At 42.3% G+C, this 18,094-nt stretch overlaps 1 protein-coding gene across 1 annotated transcript; it reads right to left on the bottom strand.

The window, feature by feature from the left end:
- Positions 1 to 2,266: 2,266 nt before the first annotated feature.
- On the bottom strand, positions 2,267 to 17,802 carry OVCH2 (ovochymase 2). Its single transcript, XM_059070252.1, has 14 exons — positions 17,715 to 17,802; positions 15,485 to 15,594; positions 13,740 to 13,831; positions 12,101 to 12,273; positions 11,655 to 11,750; positions 11,278 to 11,429; positions 10,448 to 10,637; positions 9,298 to 9,321; positions 7,278 to 7,368; positions 7,027 to 7,151; positions 6,115 to 6,255; positions 5,606 to 5,736; positions 2,989 to 3,082; positions 2,267 to 2,457 (listed from the first exon to the last, which is right to left on the bottom strand). Exons 1-14 carry the CDS (start codon positions 17,800 to 17,802, stop codon positions 2,267 to 2,269), a joined length of 1,698 nt encoding a protein of 565 aa, XP_058926235.1.
- Between the last annotated feature and the right edge of the window lie 292 nt (positions 17,803 to 18,094).

The following is an 18,094-nucleotide window of genomic DNA, read 5'->3' as shown; positions in this document are numbered from 1 at the left end:
GAAGACAGCGGTTCACTCACTTCTTCTCCAGCAGATGGCTCTGGTGAGTCAGACCACCATCTGGCACACTATTTAGCCATCCCTACTGAATGAATCACTCAAGATGGAAATTTTGATTCTGTGACTGAAAATATTTCAGGGCTGCTTTGAGCAAAAGGGACAGTGACCACATCCCATCCAGTTCTATGTGATGATGGCTTTTGTGATGCGGCAACTTGGCCAGGTTACAGCCCCCGGTTATTCAATCAAACATTAGTCTAGATGTTGCTATGCAAGGATTTTGCAGACGTAATGAAAGTCCCTCATCACTGACTTTAGGTAAGGAAGACCATTCCGGATCATCTGGGTGGGCCTGACATCATTAGTTGGAAAGGCCTTGAGAGCAGTGTGGAAGCTTCCCCCAAAGAGAGAAGAAATTCTGCTTGTGGAGAATGGCCTCAGCCCACGCCTGTGGAATTCCAGTGTCCTGCGACCTTCCCTTTCTGCCTGCCTGCCTGCCTTATGGACTGACTTGCTTAGTTAGCTCCCACAGTCGTGTAAGCCAATTCCTGGTGTATTAGCTTGCTAGGCAGGCTGTAACAAAATATCACAAACAGGGTGGCTTAGAAGACAAAAATTTATTGTGTCACAGTTCTGGAGCCTCGAGGTCCAGGATCAAGGTGTTGGCAGGTCGATCCCTTCTGAGGGTGGTGATGGAGAATCCATTCCATGCCTCTCCTCTAGCTTCTGGTGGTTTGCTGGCAATCTTTAGCATTCTTTGGTTCATAAATGATGTATCACTCCCATCTCTGCCTTCATGTCTGTATGACGTTCTCCGTGTGTGCGTGTCTCTCTCTCCAAATTTCCCCTTTTATAAGGACACCAGTCATACTGGATTAGGGCCCACACTAATGACAGCATTTTAACTTGCTTGCCTTTGTAAACACTCTATCTACAAAAAAGGTCACAGAATGTGACCTTAGGTACTGGAGGTTAAAACTCCAATATATCTTCTTGGGGTTCTTGGTTGAACCGAGAGTAATAAAATCTGTGTACTTTTGGTAGTCACATTCTCCAAAACAGCTTACCAGAAGCACTGGATTCTTCAGGTAGTACTTTCCATGTCTCCAGAAACATTGATTCATTCTCTAATCCAGAGATGTTAAAATCTAGGTATAAGCATAATACAACTGCTCAGTTCACACAAACAAGGCCAATGTTTGGGACTTATCAGAAAATTATTATTGTTAGAATTCTGGGACATCTCAGTCAGTTAGACTCTATGGGTATCTGAACTGGAAAGTGGAGTATTTTAACTATAACCTGGCTTTCCCATAAGCAGCTGTTTACCAGCCAATAAGAATGAACAACTTGAGAAGCCAATAACTGGCTTTGTAGGATTTGGACAGAGTGCTCATGGGGTGTGAGAGCTTGGAAGGAAGCTGTGTCTTCAAGTGTCTAGGGACTGGGGGTTGGTGAAGATATTTCACATTTCTGAGCCTCTCTTATGTGTCACACACACACACACTTGCTTGTAGCCAAGTACACATCATCTGATTTAAGCCTCACTACATTTTTACCAGGCATGTATTATTCTCCCATTGTAAGACCGAGGATGAATCCTAGAAGACCCTTAGATCACACTTCTAGTAAGGACAGGCCAAGATTCAGACATACAGCTGATCTTTGTTCTTCACGGATTCTGTATTTTTGAATTCACCTACTCACTAACATGTGTTAACTCAAAACCAATACTCATGGTGCTTTCACGGTCATTCGTGGACATATGCAGAGCAGTGGAAAATCTGAGTCACCTGGTCACGTGTCCTGGCTGAGGTCTAGTGAGGCCACACTCCACCGTCTTGTTTCAGCTCTCATACTATAAACAAGCGTCCTTCCTGCGGTCTATTAGCACCACTTTTTGTTTTGCTTTTTATACTTTTGGGCTTTTTGTTGGTGATGTTGCTGTTTGCAATGGCCCTAAACATAGTGCTGAAGTGCCATCTAGTGTTGCTAAGTGCAAAGAGTGGGTTGTGCCTTACAGAGAAAATACATGTGATGGATAAGCTTTGTCCGGGCATGAGTTATAGTGGTATTGACCATGAGTTCAGTGTTAATGAATCAGCAATGTATATTAAATAAGGTGACTTGAAACAGAAACCCACATAAAAGCAGAGGCCGAGAGGCCCCTAACTCTGTATTTCCCCAGGAGCAGTGGTTCAGGATTCACAGATTCAGTGAATCATGAGTTGACTGTATCCATGCTGGTCTCTAAATGCTGCCCTTTTTACCACAGCAGGAGGATGAGACTTGGGACCTGAGGAGTTGGTGCCTCAATCTTCTTACCTGTTTTAGGGACGAAGGAGACTGCAGCCTGGAAGCCTCTGAAGGTCATGTTTTCATCGGACTGGAAGCTGATGGACATCACCCTGGAGATGCTCACCACAGGGCCGGGGACAACAAAGCCACACAGTCGAGCTGGTTCAAGCCCAGTGCAGGCATGACATGGTCAAGGGCCCAGCAAACAGACGTGGCATTGGATAGAAGAAAACAACTGTCCTTCAGGTAACTGCTAAGAAATAAACCTTTCCAGTGTATGTCACAATTCATTTCCAAAATAGAAAGGCAGAGTGCTCCTTCGTACTGTGTATTTAACCCCGTCAACATTTCAATTCTGTTTCTCTCACAAACACTCCCACTGGGAATGCCACTAAGGGAACCTGTTCCAGCCACAGGGCTTATTTCAATGTCACTTTCCCCTCTGACCCCTAGTTCATTGTGAGCCTTCCACACTCTCTGATCAAATGGTTCTTTGATTCTCCCTGGAGCTCCTCCCGCCCCTGTTGGAGGAGAAGGAGGAGAGGTGGTGAGAGCACAGGAAGTGATGGAGATGGTGCAGGGGAATGAAGGAACATTGAGCCACATCCTTTTTATTCCCTAAAAGGATTCCCAAGAAGGACCGGGTCCAAATGCACACCAGGGAAGCCGAGGCTCCCAGGGAACACAAACCTATTTCTTTCTTCCTTTCTACATCCCTGTGCACGCTCACATAGTCGGAAGTGCAATCTCCACTTTCTTCTATTTCCAGGTTCTGAAAGGAAAGCTGAGAAGACTCCACATTACATCCAGAGTAAACAATATGAACGCATTACCTCATTTTGATCAAGGAGAGGAATTTGGAACGTTCAACTTGCTCTAGAGCATGACCTGAGATGAGAAATGTAACGGGGCATTCACGAGTGGGTTATATGACTTAGGAAAAGATGCTAAACCACAGGCTCCCAAACCCTCTGAAACATCTAAGCACCCAATTACAGGCTGAAGAGAAGGGTGGGGAAAGTACAAATATTTGAGCTCCCCAGTTCCCTCCTTGGAGGAGCAAAGAAACAGCAAAGAACAACATTTGAGCAACCTGATAGCCCTGACTAATTGAGAGGAGCAATGGGAGATAGAAATGATGAGGTAGCAGCTTAGATTTTTTATACACAAACGATGGGGATTCAATGGAGCCTGAGCACTCGGTAAAAGACACAGGCCTGCGTGGCTAGGACGAAAGTGGAGGGAAAGGATGATTCACGGTGAATGAGACACGGGGAGAAGGAGACGTGTCAGAAACACGATCCGTTCAAACATTTCTTAAACCCTTACTGGGATACTTCCTGGAAATAGACCCTTTTCGGTTACTCTGACCATTGTGTCTTATGGAAAGGGTTTTAAAAAAAGGAGGAAAATTACATAAATCTTTTTTAAACCAGAAATTTCCATCACAGGGGATCTAGAATGCCTATAATAAATAACTTACAAAAAAACTTCAAATATTTCTAAAAGTCAGATATACCTGTTCCTTTAATATCAATAGTATTTCAAATTTAGAATTTAAAATGTTTGAAGTTGGTAAACAGAACTGGTAGAGCAGTAAAATTTATGAATAATAATAATAATTTTTAAAAGACCCTTTTCTCTTCGAGTCAAATGGTGTGCACATAGTTACGACTTGTCATACCAACTTACAAATGACCGTCCCGGATGGGTCCTGCAGGATGCTGCTGTCACTGGCCGGGCGTGAGTGCATCTTTTCATGGATGCACAGCACTCAGTATATTTTATTGCATAGATGTTTTTGAATCACCTCTAGCTCTGATATGTTCAGATTTTCAACTAAATTTTGTCTTCTTCCTCCTTCCAGGCGTACGCTCATACTTAAGATTTTCTCCTCTGTCAGTAACACAGTTTCCCTTAATCCTGCTTCGTCCTGAACTGTCTGCCTTGACTCTATTTGGGTTTCAGAAACTTTTAGAAAGACAACAGCTACACTTGTCTGACTTACTCCGTGTCTCCTTCTCCTGTGGGATCTTGTTTCTGCTCCTAACATCCGACTTCACCTGACCTTTCAGATGACACCTCCCCCACCTCCTCTCTCCTGTTCAACTGTCCATCCCAACTATTCTACCTTTTTATTGGGGGATGCGGTGGGGACTGTATAATGGGTGCTTAGTCCTCCTTCTCTTTATTTTATTTTTTAAAAAAGTTTTGTCTTTTTACTTTGTTAACATTTAAAAGCACATTTGAATAGAACAAAAGGTTTCAGAGCTGTACAATGGTTTCTCTGTGGAAAGAAGAGAGAAGAGAAGGAAGGAGATCAAGATCCATCAAGAAAGAGAGAGAGAATGGAAGGAAGGAAGGAAGGAAGGAAGGGAGGGAGGGAGGGAGGGAGGGAGGGAGGGAGGGAGGAAGGGAGTCCTCCTCTTTAAACTCTAACTTGGTGTGGGAAATCCAACCTATTGGCCATACCCTTTTGTTTGTTTTGTGTTTTGAATTAAAGGCTTCATTCTCTGGACTGTCATAACACTGCACCAATTTGGTTCTATTCCTGGGTCTCAGATCTCTTTTGGCCTCTTAAATATACAAGAACTTTGAGGTCTTGTTCACCCTTACTCCTTGCCCGTTATTTTATAGTTTACTTTGTCCCCTTCATATACTCTCTTGCTTTCAATTATTATTTTAAGAGAAAGACTTCTAAATAATGCCTAATTCCAACCTCACCCTGACTGCAGTGTCACCTACCCGAAGGCATTTCGGCAGATGGCCCACTAGTGTTAACTGAACAAACACACAAATGGCCACAAACACTGCAAATCAAAGGCTGAATACACTCCGTATCCTGACATTCAAAGCCCTCCAAACTTTGATCTCAGCCTCGCCTTCCACCACTCCACTTGCTATACCTTATGTCAGTCCCTGAAACTGTTCTGCACTGCACTTTTGTTATCCACTTCCCACAAATTGTTTTGTTAGCAGTTTACTAAGGAAGAAATGCTTGTTTCTAGAAAGGACTAGACACTGATGAAACAAGTTACCTGGTACAAAGATTAAGGCCACATTTCAACAAAATGTAAAGCACACAGTTGCCACCTAGTGGTAAGTGCGGGTAGTTACAGTAGAGAATAGGCTAGTCTGCTGGTCAACAAGTATCGATATTTATCAAGAACCTTGTGTGCCAGGTGCTAGGTTCTAGGTACTAGGGATACAGCAGCAGATACATCAGATAAAACCTCTGCCCTCATGGTGTTTATGTAAACGATTCTCTGGAGATCCTCAGCAAAGTAAGGGTAACCAGGGTCAGTACCTTAACTAGGTGATGTTTGGGGGCTTGAAAAACCCAGTTGCAGCTGGCCATGTTGCTGTAGTCTTCGGGATAGTGAAGACTCTGTATGAGGCCTTCTTCAAAAAGGATAGTTAAGGAGCTGCAGCCTGAATCTGCAACACAAGGGAGAACGTCCAGACAATGGCATCGCCAAGCACAGAGGGATCCTCTTTGTTTTCCCCCTTGTGTCTCCCACAAGTGATGCCTGAACTGACTCTTAAGGCAGAGCCATCAAGAAGGGGGAGGTCTGCGCACCGGTTCTCGAGAACTCATCAGGCCCTTTCAGCTCACTTGGGTATGCAACAAACACGCTTTAGCAGGACTGCAGAAGGAGCCCCTGCACCCTGCATCTCACTCGCCTTGAGCTCCTCTCTGCTAATGCAGCTCGGTGGGCCTTGGGTGGGGGGCTCCCTACTCCTCATCTAATTCCTATGGGTCCTCAATTTCTGCAAAAAGAATGCACAGCATGTGATAAGAGTAAACGGTTTTACCTGGAAGGTAGTTTGGTTTAAGAGCTTTATACGTGAGATTAAACCCAACAGCATAATCCGTGGCATCAGAGATGAACCTCAGCCTTAGAGCGTTGGAGCCAACAAGAACCGATGAAGCCAGGCTGTCTCCACAGAATTTCCCTGCAACATAAGAATGAAGAGTTTTGGCTCAGAGCCTAGAAAACAGCACCCATTAAAAGACTTATGGGGAACTGAACTATCATGACAGTGCAGGCTTGTCTAAATCAGGGTTTCTCAGCCTCAGCACTACTGACACTTTGAACTGGAACGTCCTTGGTGTTCAGGCTGTTCTGCACATTGTAGGATGTTTTGCAGCAATCCTGGCCTCTACCCACAGGATGCCAGTTAACATTCCCTCTCGTTGTGATAACCAGAAATGCTTCTAAGACATTGCTAAGTGTCTCCTGGGGGAGGGAGGGGGTGGGCAAAATCATCTGCAGTTTAGAACCACAGAAACACTCCTCCATTTCTGTTTCTTGTATAAGTAACCTTTATCTCCTACTTGTGGTTATCTGTTGGTATCTTCCTTCTGAACTGGACGAGGCAGGTAAAGGTCATTTTCATGCTTAGGAGAGCAGCATTCTGCCTGGGAGGCCCCAAGAGGCAATGCTATAAGTCTACATTTTACTCCTGATGGGCTCCAGGTCTGGCAAATGAGTCTAGGAAGCCTGTTTCCATGGGCAGCAGACGCTGTAAGTGAATTGCCCTGTGGCCCTTACAGCCCTCACACAGGTTCAGATTTTGTTCCTTTCCACTGTCAATTCTAAGTCTCAACATTGGAGACAGGAAGTGAGGTACTTCCAGATGCCTCAGGGCCAGACATATCGTAACCAGGCCCCATTAAGTCCTCCTAGCACTAGTGTTCATTTGACAATGTGAAAATCCACTCACCAATAAGTGTGTCTTCTAAAGAATATACTGACAGGTGATTGTGGTGACAAGACTCTGCATCGAAGTGGGAAAAGTTGAGGAGCACGTGCATTCCCTCTGGTACAAACAGGGTCCAGACACACCGTCTGAAGGTAGATACGTTGAGAGGGTATTATTTCTAGATGGGAAGAGACTGTCACAGTCCAATGAGTGGGGCAGAGTCAAACTGGAGGTGGGCGTCAAGGGCAGGGGAGGCAGCGGGGGCTACTCACTGCTTGCTCTCATAATACAGGAAGGGGCTTTCTGGGAAGTGCAGCTCCCCTTCTGATGCTTTGATCACACGGTCCTGCTCACTGCATGAGGCTGGGAGGGGAAGCCACGAGCATCAGCTCTAACAGTGATGGCTATCCACAAGAGCCCTTTCCCTCCAGAACTTGTACAGACACTGGGACCTCCTGGTTCTTCTTCACACACGCTTCCTTTCTCCACGAAATCTTTTCCTATCTTGGCTTGTATGATGCCTTCTTTTTTGTTTCTTGTAGATCCTGCCTAACCTTGAGATCCTATGATTTCTTCTTCTTTACTCTTCTTTCTTGACCCCATAATTCCACTCTATAGAGGCAGGTATTTCCTAGGTTCTATTCTTAGTTTTCATGTCTCTCTACATGAGCCCTCTGATCCATTTCATTCACACCATCAGTTTCAACAATTATCTCTACCTGAACTTCTGATTTTTCAACCACCTCCTAGATATCTCCCCTGAAACTTAACATGTTACAAAAGGACTTCCTCTCAGTCTGCAAAACTGCTTCCGCTTCTGATTTGATTAACTTATGTGCCCTTTTCTTAGTTTTCCATGCTCAGAACTTTGGTGTCATCCTTCATTCCTTCCCTCCCTCACCGCCCTTAACCTTAGTGACTATCCTGGCCTAATTCATCCTGTTTCTATGCCCTCCTTTTCATTCTCTGGCCATTGCCCTCGTTCAAGCATTATATTCTTGTCTCTTGAACTAATGCATAATCTCGTAAATCCACCTTGAATTATTGATATTTTCCTCTCCAATTTATCCCCTCTGTGCAGTTCTTCTAGCACTAAAGTATAGCTCTAATCTGTTTATTTAATTAGTCAGCTTCCTATTACTCAATAAAGTCTAAATTTTCTTGAGTGGTGTTCAAAGTTTCCATACTTTGTTCTCAGGTTACCTGTTTAATCTTCTCCCTCATAAAAACTCATCACATAGCCTATACTTCAACTGCTTTGATTGACTTACTGGGTCTCTATTACATCCTAAATTTTCATATCTCCATATTTTAGTATCCATCTCTGATAAGGATGATTCCTTGAGCTGGAATACTTTTCTTTACCTATATCCCATTTCCACCTGACGAAATCCTACTCATCCTTTGTTCTTTAAGGTTAAGCTTAAAAGATGTCTGTGCTCCAAAGCCTCCCTTGTCTTTTTTCTTCCCCCAGCTAGAAGCCGCCACTCACTCCTCTGAGCTCACAGGGTACTTTTTCCACTTTGCTCTTTGGAGATAGCTCCACAGACTCACAGAACCACTGAAGATTTGAGCTAAAGATGCCTTTGAGACCACCTGGTCCAAACTCTTTCCTTTTTGGATGAGGAAACTCAGGTTCAGAGGTAGGAGGAAGCCTGCCCAAAGTCACAGAGTGAATTCACTTCAGACCTGCAATGTAACCCTGGGTGTGAGTCCCCTATTCTTTTTTTTTTTTTTCTTGCTGTACACGGGCCTCTCACTGTTGTGGCCTCTCCTGTTGCGGAGCACAGGCTCTGGACGCACAGGCTCTGCAGCCATGGCTCACAGGCCCAGCCACTCCGCGGCATGTGGGATCTTCCCGGACCGGGGCACGAACCCGTGTCCCCTGCATCGGCAGGCAGTCTCTCAACCACTGCGCCACCAGGGAAGCCCGAGTCCCCTATTCTTTCAGGACAAGGTGTGTAGCTTCCGGACCACATCTGCCATGCCCCACCTCCTCCCTTGTGTCTTGGATCCAAATCTAGGATTTGCCAACTGTTTGCTGAATTGAACTGGAGCTCTGGATTGACAAGTGAACTCGGAGGGAATGTGGCGCTCCCGCTGGGTGAAGGGATGAATTCACCCTCCCTGGCTGGGGATGAATGGCTGTGGGTGCTCCTAGTGATGGTTTTATACCTAGTGATTATGGAGAGCTCTTGCAGAGGAAGACCTTTGATTATAAAGGAACCGATATTCAGAAATCCTAGAGATTAATTCATGCTCCTGGAAGAACAGGCTTCAAGAAATACCCACCTCTGGAGTGCTTTCTCAGCTTCCCTGGGAAAGAAAAAGAAAGATGCAATTCGAGGTTGTGATAACCTGAACATATTTCAAGAAGTTAGCATCTCCCTGGCTCAAAAGTACAGAGGTTTTTAAGTCAATTTGCAACTAATGAAAATATAATCTGTAGAAAAGAACAGAAGGGATAAATTGGCAAAGCAGCAAAGTGGCCTTTGTGCTTTAAGAAAATGATTTCACTCTCTTTATTAAGTGGGCTGCTTAGCTTGGGGATTACACAAAGCAAGAAGAGGTCATCTGGTCTACCACTTTAATTTTTCATGAAAAGGGAGGCTGAAGATGGAAGTAACACACCCACAACTGCTGGATAGCTACAAGTTGAACTGAGGACTCCGAAACCTGCTAGTGTACCATATACTTGAACACAAACCCAGGTTCTTCCTGAACTAATTTGAATTAACCCCTTTGGGAAAGAATAGAAATCCTATTTTAGGCTGGAAGCCCCCAGTTAAGAAAACAATTAAGTTGGATTTGGAGGCAAAAATGAAGTTTCAAGTAACTCATTGGTGAATCTGGTAGAAGGATATATATAGATCCTGGCCTTTTCAGACTTATGGTACCTGGCTCTATGCCAGGCCTTCTCAACCACAACATTACTAACATATGGGACTAAATCATTCTTTGCTGTGGGAGGGGGGCTGTCCCGTGCACTGTAGGATGCTTAGCAGCATCCATAGCCCCTACCCCCTAGATGCCAGTGGCACCCCTGTCCCCTGTTGTGACAACCAAAAATGCCTCCAGACATTGTCCCCTGGGGGGCAAAATTTCCCCTCATCGATAACCACTGATCCATGCTATAGCTTGCTAAATCTTGCTAGCAGAGTTGAGAAGTAAGTGGTGAAACATATCACCAGCTGAGACAGTTTCAATTAAAGGCAAATCTGACAAAGTCTAGGATGGATGTATTCACGTTTCATTGAATATTTGTACACTGTACCACACATCATAGTTTACCCTTGTTTTAGACTCAGTAAATACCACAGTCCTTATGTGAGACACTAAGAACAGAAGCAGAGGTTGTCTGCTCAGTGGTCCTGACTTGTCTAGACTCTGCTGATACTCTCTCTTTCCCTAGCTTCTTGACCTTATGTTCTGTCTTGATTACCAATTTGGATGTGTTTGTGGATCCAGGGAAGCACTTTAGTAAGATCTGTGAAGATCCCAGGGGATCCTTGATCATCTTTCTGCAGATTATTTCTCCAACCTCGACCACAGCCCAAACCCCAGGAAGTCACACCAGCCAGAGTCCAAGTCCCTTTCTTATTCCGGCACATGAGGGAACCTCCTGAGTCTCCCTGTAGGGAGAAAAGATCTCTGTTACTGTCATTGTCAGTGTCTGTGCCCCACAAAGGTGCTAGATGAGGATTAATGAATTTCTTCACTTCTAATACTCTCGACTCAGGGGCCTGGGAGAATAGGCAAGCACAATTCATAGTCAATCCTCAAATACCATTGGAGCCTACCAAGTCCACCTCCTTCTTCCCCATCCTAAGCTTTCATCAAATATCAGATTATTTCCTTCTCCTGTCTCATCCTACAGACTCAGAAAAGTCTTGTCCAGTAGTCAAATCAACCTCAAGTTTGGTCAGCAGGAAGGATGGAGGGACAGAGAAAGCTCCCATTATACACAAACTGGAAATCTCTAAGTAGGAAAGAATCACCTATCCTTCAGGGCCAGAGTACCCTAGTTCATTATTGGCATCATCTCCATTATTTGGTCTTTTGGAAAGAGCACAAGACCTCCTCTGAAAGCACAGTCTCTGCTAAAAACAGGCTGTTTAAACTGTCCTCTATTTTGACTTGACCTCCCTTTTCAGTCCTGATCCTTCTTTCCCGAGTCCAGGCTTGCCTACAGCCTTCTTTCAGCCCCTCAGCTGATGACAAAGCTGAGGGAAGCCCTGCCTGGGACCTGTCAGCCCAACCATTCCTGCCTACCTGACATGCATCTCTTCCTCCATCTGGGAAGCCTGTGCAGAGAAAGGTCCGCCCACTAATGCGTTTATGTAAGGTCAACAGAGCTGTAGTACACTCATCGTGGGTCAAAATGGGCAGGTTCACTTCCTGCAAGACTTGTGGGACGACGCCACCTAGAAAACACAGAAATAAGGACCCCAGCAAGGCACTCTTTCATCCTTTCTGCATTGAAGATGCCCATTCAGACTTCTGTCTTTTGGAAAGATTTGAATTTCGAAGTACAATGTGATAGTCTCTATTTTTAAAATGTCTACACAACTGTCTTTTTAAAATAGATTAAAAATTCTCTTTTCTGATTACCAACCAGAAAGTTCTGATATGAGCACAGGAGTTCTTACCTTCATTCAAGCGGCCCCAGCCTGTGGTTGTACAAATAAATCCAGGCTCAAATTGTTCCCCTGGCTCTGGAAGACACATGGGTCCCACAGACTGGTCTGAAGAAAAGAGCAAGGCAGGGCTTGTTTCATTCATGGAGAAGAGGATACCATAAGCCACTCGTCAATTAGCATCTAGGTGGTTTCCCAAAGACCTTGTGATATCTCTGTTTAGCACCTCCAGGGGTTACTTGTGAAACAAAGTAACTGACTCCACATAATCCTATATCTAAAGTCAGAAGCAGAGGGTTTCAGGTAGGGGAACCTCCAGCTCAAATTCCTATCTCAAAGTCCATGATCCAGAATTCTTGGGCATATGCTGCATAACTTATACTGTAGGAAATGTGCTATGGAACAGAAGTTCTGGAGCACATGGGGTAGACAATTCAGAGTGAGCTTCAAATGTTTACCAAAACGGAAAGCTCCAGCCATCTTCAAAAGAGCGATATCGTAATCCATTGGTTTCTTGGTAGAGAAATATGGGTGTATGATGATGGTTTCAATGGTGAGGGTTTGCTCTCCTGGCTCTATATAGCTCAAGTCATATTCTCCAGCAGTAACGTTGAAAGTTGATGCAATATTTCTATGAGGAGGAAAGAGTAAAATAGATGGATTTCACTGAACCTCTGAGTACAATTGCAGTGGTTGACAAAATGACCTCTTCAAAATGACATGGATAGATAATGTAGGTGTGAAGCTGCTGAACAGAGAAAGTGAGAATGATTCCAAATGTAGAGGTTCCCAATGTGAGTGAGGGACTAGTAAAAAGTGGCCTCATATGGAGCCAATAATATGATAAATTGAATACCTTGCAATGTTATTTGTTAAATGCCTAAGGGTGTACATACAGTATAATTCAGTGGTCTAAAGCTATATTCAGCTACCCCAGATGGTTGGCCTGGCCTCAATATCAGTGAGATCCTTTGGGAGTTTCTGGTGATTCCCATGAAGTATGCTGCTTTAATGTCAGAGATCTAATGCATAATGCATACCATGAAAGACGTAATAGCACCGTAACTCTGATGTTCCAGAGAGTACACACACACAGGGCTTTGGGACTGATTACAGCAATGGGAAGTGGGGAACTTCCCCTATTTCCTTTATGTTTGTAATTTAGAGATCTATTATGACACGGGAAACACCATTCTATTCCTCTTCTACCTGCAGCAAAGTTATCTGAAAGGAACTTGAGGATGCATTGAGGTGGATTAAGAGCTTTGGGCTTGCCATCTCTGGGGATCTAGAAGAGTTGATTTTATACAAAATTGGAAAAGACATCATTTTCTCTTGGTTTATTTCCCTGGCTCTTGGCTATATTAAATACCAAACCTAATACATAGCAACTCTCTAGCTTAACCACCTGCCACACTGCAGTGAAATTATCAGTTGACTCTTTTCTAGACTATCAGCTCTCAGGGGGCAGGAATCATATCTTAGTCATCTTTGTATCTTTGATACCCACTAGTGTCCAGCACTAAGTAAATATACAGGAGATGTTTGTGGAGAAAGAAGGCAAATAGGGGGACATAATCTTCATTGCAGCTTTATGAATATCAAGAGCACTGGCAACAGTAGAACATTTGTAGCATACAAGAAAATGGATAAAAGATGGAAATTGTTAGAGTGAAGTTCAGAGAGGCAGGATCAATAGGAAAGAAGACACAGGAGCCTTCTTCATGTTTTACTGTCCTCTCTTTGTTTTCTTTTATCCATTTATTAAGATGCATAATGAACTGGATGATTTTTTTTCACTGAAATTTAAGAAAACTAGGAGACAGCTTTCAGAACTCTATCTTTGTGATGCTTTTTTTCTCACTTGGATGTTATTCTTTATTAACTTCTAGCCCATTTTAAATAAGAAATGAATGTTTTCTACCAAGCTGTGTACCCTCTGACAATGACCTTGAGCCCTATTTGTATTATGCAATTAACATGTTCTCCCCTAAAGCATACATCACACCATTCCATATTTTAATAGAGTTATTGCTGCTGATTCCCTGGGAGAAGAAGGGTAATCTGACCTTCATCAATGGGCTGGGCTTTCCCTACCTGTTTGCAACACAGTGAGCAGCTGTGATCACCCACTCTGGAGAGATGATGGTCCCACCACAGACATGCTTCTGCCTTCGTTTCAAAGACACCTGAATTGCAAAGACCTTAAATAGGAGCAAGTTAATGCCCTGGGATCCCCCCAAACCTGGAGACTGAGCATATTCTGAAAAAGAGACCCAGATATCTTACTCAAAAATATCAGAAATCATGGACTGTGAAGTAGTAAACCAATCACACTATAGCTCAGAAAGAAAAGCAATGCTAGAACCAGAATATTCCTACCGCTGGCCCACAGGAGAGGTAGTTAACTTGAGATGATTAGCTATAAGGTTTTAGTAAGCTGGTAATAAAAATTGTGGGTATTTATATGATAATGTTTACCATCTGTTACTCTAACAATATGAATAATATCTGTGAATGAAAAGAGAGAAAAAGAAGCATAAGATACAGAACAGACCAGATGAAGAAGTTTGGGATAAAGACAAGGTGAGGGCTAAGGGAGTCTTCCAAAGTCTGTTCCAATTCCCCTAAGCCTCTTAGAGAAAGAGTCTGGATTTACAACTTTCTTATAGTTTTTAACTATTTGACCTCTACAACTGCTTCAAGCTTATATTTTAATCTGTCTCTACAATAGATTTTCTATCTTTGGCTTGTCCTGTTTATGATGTTTGGCTTGACTCCAACATGACTTATAGGGTACAAGCAAAAACTTTTAATTCCACTGTTTAAATTAGAAAAGAAGCAATTTATTAGAATTGTCTCCTTTTTGACCAAAAATTATTCAATGAGCAATTGAAAAAGAATTAATACAGAGAAAAGGCTAAGAACAGAATAAAACACAAGTAAGTAAAAGTCAATGAGTCATCCCTGACTATGATTTGAATATGGACTTCTGAATTGACTAGCCAACCAACTGACCAAGTAAGAATTTGATCAATCAACTCTTCAAACCAGGTAATTAATTCATCAGTTAATCAAATGACAATGATTCAGCCATTCCATCATCTCACTGAACACAGACTCAATCAACCAATCGTTACCAAATATCCACTGATCTAAAAGTTAATATGACTGACTGACTCAAGAGAAGTAAAAATAAAGAGCTATTTTTCTACCTACAAAATGAAGAGGCAAGAATATAGCATGGCTCCCAGGGTAAAGAAAATTGGGAGACTTTCAAAGACAATAAATGCCATAGGCTAAGGGCAGAAGCACAAAGGCATTTCTATGGCATAGGAGGAACAGGAAATTAGATTGAGACAGAATTCTTAGGACACTAACTACTAAGGAGGCAGTACTCTTGATTATTCCCTGAAGGGTCCTATGGTATAGGTAAGAATCTTATATCCTAAACATAAAGTAGACCTATGGCTACACCTTCCCTCATCATCTTTAACTATAACAAGATAAGTATGTTTTAAATATATTTATTGACTCAGAAAATTATTTTTTAAATTATAAATTTGAAGTGGGATTTTTATATTAGGGACTGAAAGTTTGGGATGGCATTTCCAAATTTTGGAGCAAGCCAACAGCGCTTGTAACTATTCTGAACACACCTTTTCTAGAAGTCAACTGATGGACTGATATCAGGAGTGTCTTAGATCCTTGTACTAATTCATGAGATCTCTGGTGATGAACTAAACAGAATAGAGCATACTGATGAGCAGCATGGGTTCTGAGAGATCCAATCCTGAGACAGCTCATAATCCAACCACAGGAGAATGTTCCCTGAGACTCACCTGCCAAGGGTAGGAACCCTTTTCCACTTGTCTTCCCCCAACAATGCGACTGAAAATGTTAAGGTAATTCAAAGGCCGTGACTTAACCAGACTCTGCCCACAAGTGGGAGCTAGGGGGAAAAAAGACAATAATTTAGTGATTAGATAACTCTTAGGACTGAGGGGTACAGGAAACTCTTCTGAGCAAGAAATACTATAAGACATGGAGCATGTGGCAATACTATAAAATGGCTTTAAGTTATTTGTGGAATTTGCTGTGATTTGCGGTACAAGGAATTGTTCCACTTTTTCACATAGGACATGCATATCATGAAGAGATCTACTTTTCTGACATGAAGATTTAGGGCCTCAGAGGTAGATCTCCGCTGGGTTAGCACGAATACAGTCCCCTTTTGATACTGAGCCATCTGACCCCTTAGAGGCTCCTCACAGCACTCTGTGCTTCTGTGACATTTATCACATGCTGTTATGGTTATCTTTCAACCCCACTAGACTGTGAGCTCCTAAGAAATAGGAACTTAATCTTGAAATATCTGTATCTACAGTATCTAATGCAGTTCCCAATTCATGGAAGTTGCTCAATTAATTGGCTGAATGGGTAATACTACAGTCTGCCTTAGATTGTAATTGTGTTTGCTTGCATCTTTTCCTCTGCTTGACCCAAGAGACTAAGTCTGAGGTCATGGTCAGTGGTGCCTGGCACACAGTCAAATACTGGATTTAATTTGCTATAAGAGTGGAAAGTATCAGGTTGTTCAACGATAGTGGAGTAGAGGGAAGACAGTGTCCTGATTCACACACCGGAATGGCGTTAGGGTACAAGGGTTGCTAGGTAATGGGAGAAAAAACTCTTTCCTTTTTGTGGAAAAGATCTTATCCTTGAAAAAGTTGCATTTACTTATGTATTCTCAATATTTGTTCTGCTTTTGTTTGTTTTGTTTTGTTTGTTTTTGACTCTTCAGCTATGAGATGGGCTAGATTAAGATGCTGAAGACTGCCTGGTAATTTAAGGATTGTCCCTGTTCTGTCCCTACTGCAGGTCCTTCTTTTCTACATGTTCTCTAGGAGGGCCTAGCATGTCCTGTCTCATAATCACCCTACTTCTTTACACAGCTGAATTCTCTAATCCCTATTCTTCAGCTTGGAGATCACTTCAACTGAGAACTCTTCCTTGATTTCGTCAAACTGTGTTAAGTGTTTCTCCCCTGTAGTTCCTCTCCCCTCTTACAGTTTCTGCCATGCAGTATTATGATAGTGAATTGTTTGTCTCCTTCATTGTACTATGAAGTACTTGAAGAAAAAAAAAAAAAACCTACGTTTTATTCATCTCTGTATTTCCAAGGTCTAGCACATTCCTAGCATACAGTAGACACTTATAAAAGTTGGAAGGAAGAACAAATGATTTTTCTTGAAAATATATCCTTGAAAGCATAGCTATTTAGATTAATATGTTAAAATATACAAAACTCTTTCAAGTTACTTCTCATTTAAGCCCCATTCTCTGCCTGTGAATCAAGCACTATTACCCCCACATTACTGATGGGAAAATGAAGAATCAAAGAGATACACAGTTAATTAATGACAAAGCATGGATGTAACATTGTCTTTTGATTCTGAACCCAATACAGGCATAATATTGAATCAAAGCTTATTTTCTAGCTGTTTCTGTTAACTGAATCATAAATACCTTAGACAGAAAATTTAGTATTTCCTGAACTAAATGAAGCAAAGATAGAAAACATGATAATTCCTGAGGCTGGTACAAATCTGTGAATAAGCCTGCCAAGAACTGTTCTCAGATTATGTTACTTGAGAAAAAAAAGACCATTTATATATATATAAATAATAGACTACAGGAAACATGCTTTGTATTTCCCAGCAATATAATTTTTTTAAAGATTACAAATGCTTCCAAATTTATGCTAATTTCCAGAATTTGCTCCATGAAAGGAGATGCGATTGTGGAATGTGTCCAAATAAGTGAACAATTCCAGTTTTCTCCAGATCAGTGCAACTTGTCCAAGTTGTATTCCATTAATGTTCTATTCAGTTTAATATGATGATTGCAGGAGAGAAATCTAAATTAATTACATGAAAACTAATTAGATCTTCAAAATATATTTGTCTCTCCTGTTCTCCCAAAGGAATATGGAGTGGGACTGTGAGAGCCATTGCCAGCAAAGTTTATTTCTTCAGATAAAGGTGGTTACAGAGATCATTTGGAACTTACCTTTGGGGAGAGAGAGAGTTGCAGATTTACTCTGTTCCAAACAGATCATTCCAAGCAGTAAAATGAGCTTATTCTTGCTCATATGCATTTTGAAACTCAGAGTTTTTCCCTGGAATTTTAGAGAGACTAAAGAGAACCAAAATAGAAAGCTTTGTGAGAGCAGCAATATACCAACTTAAAAGAAAGTTACTCATTAACCAAGACACGAGGCATTCAACCATGTCCATATGATGTTTCTGAATGTGGTTTCTTGCAAAGATCTTTGCAAGATGTGGGGAGTCAACCACAGAAACATAGTCTTGCTCAAGCAATAGTACATGTCCCATTACACCCACATGCATTTGTTGCTTCCCCCAGAGTCTATCTGGCTAGCCAAGTGG

This window comes from Kogia breviceps, chromosome 7 (assembly GCF_026419965.1).
Source record: "Kogia breviceps isolate mKogBre1 chromosome 7, mKogBre1 haplotype 1, whole genome shotgun sequence".
In the NCBI taxonomy this organism is placed as follows: Eukaryota; Metazoa; Chordata; class Mammalia; order Artiodactyla; family Physeteridae; genus Kogia; species Kogia breviceps.
Note: the sequence above shows the minus strand (reverse complement) of the source record. Positions and strands in the feature narration are given on the sequence as shown.

Coding starts and splice junctions, on each gene's coding strand:
- OVCH2 (XM_059070252.1), bottom strand. CDS start 17,802: ATGCATATGAGCAAGAATAAGCTCATTTTACTGCTTGGAATGATCTGT. Junction 11,430..11,654: donor CTGGGGCCGCTTGAATGAAG/GTAAGAACTCCT, acceptor TGTGTTTTCTAG/GTGGCGTCGTCCCACAAGTC. Junction 5,737..6,114: donor TAAACCAAACTACCTTCCAG/GTAAAACCGTTT, acceptor CTTGTGTTGCAG/ATTCAGGCTGCAGCTCCTTA.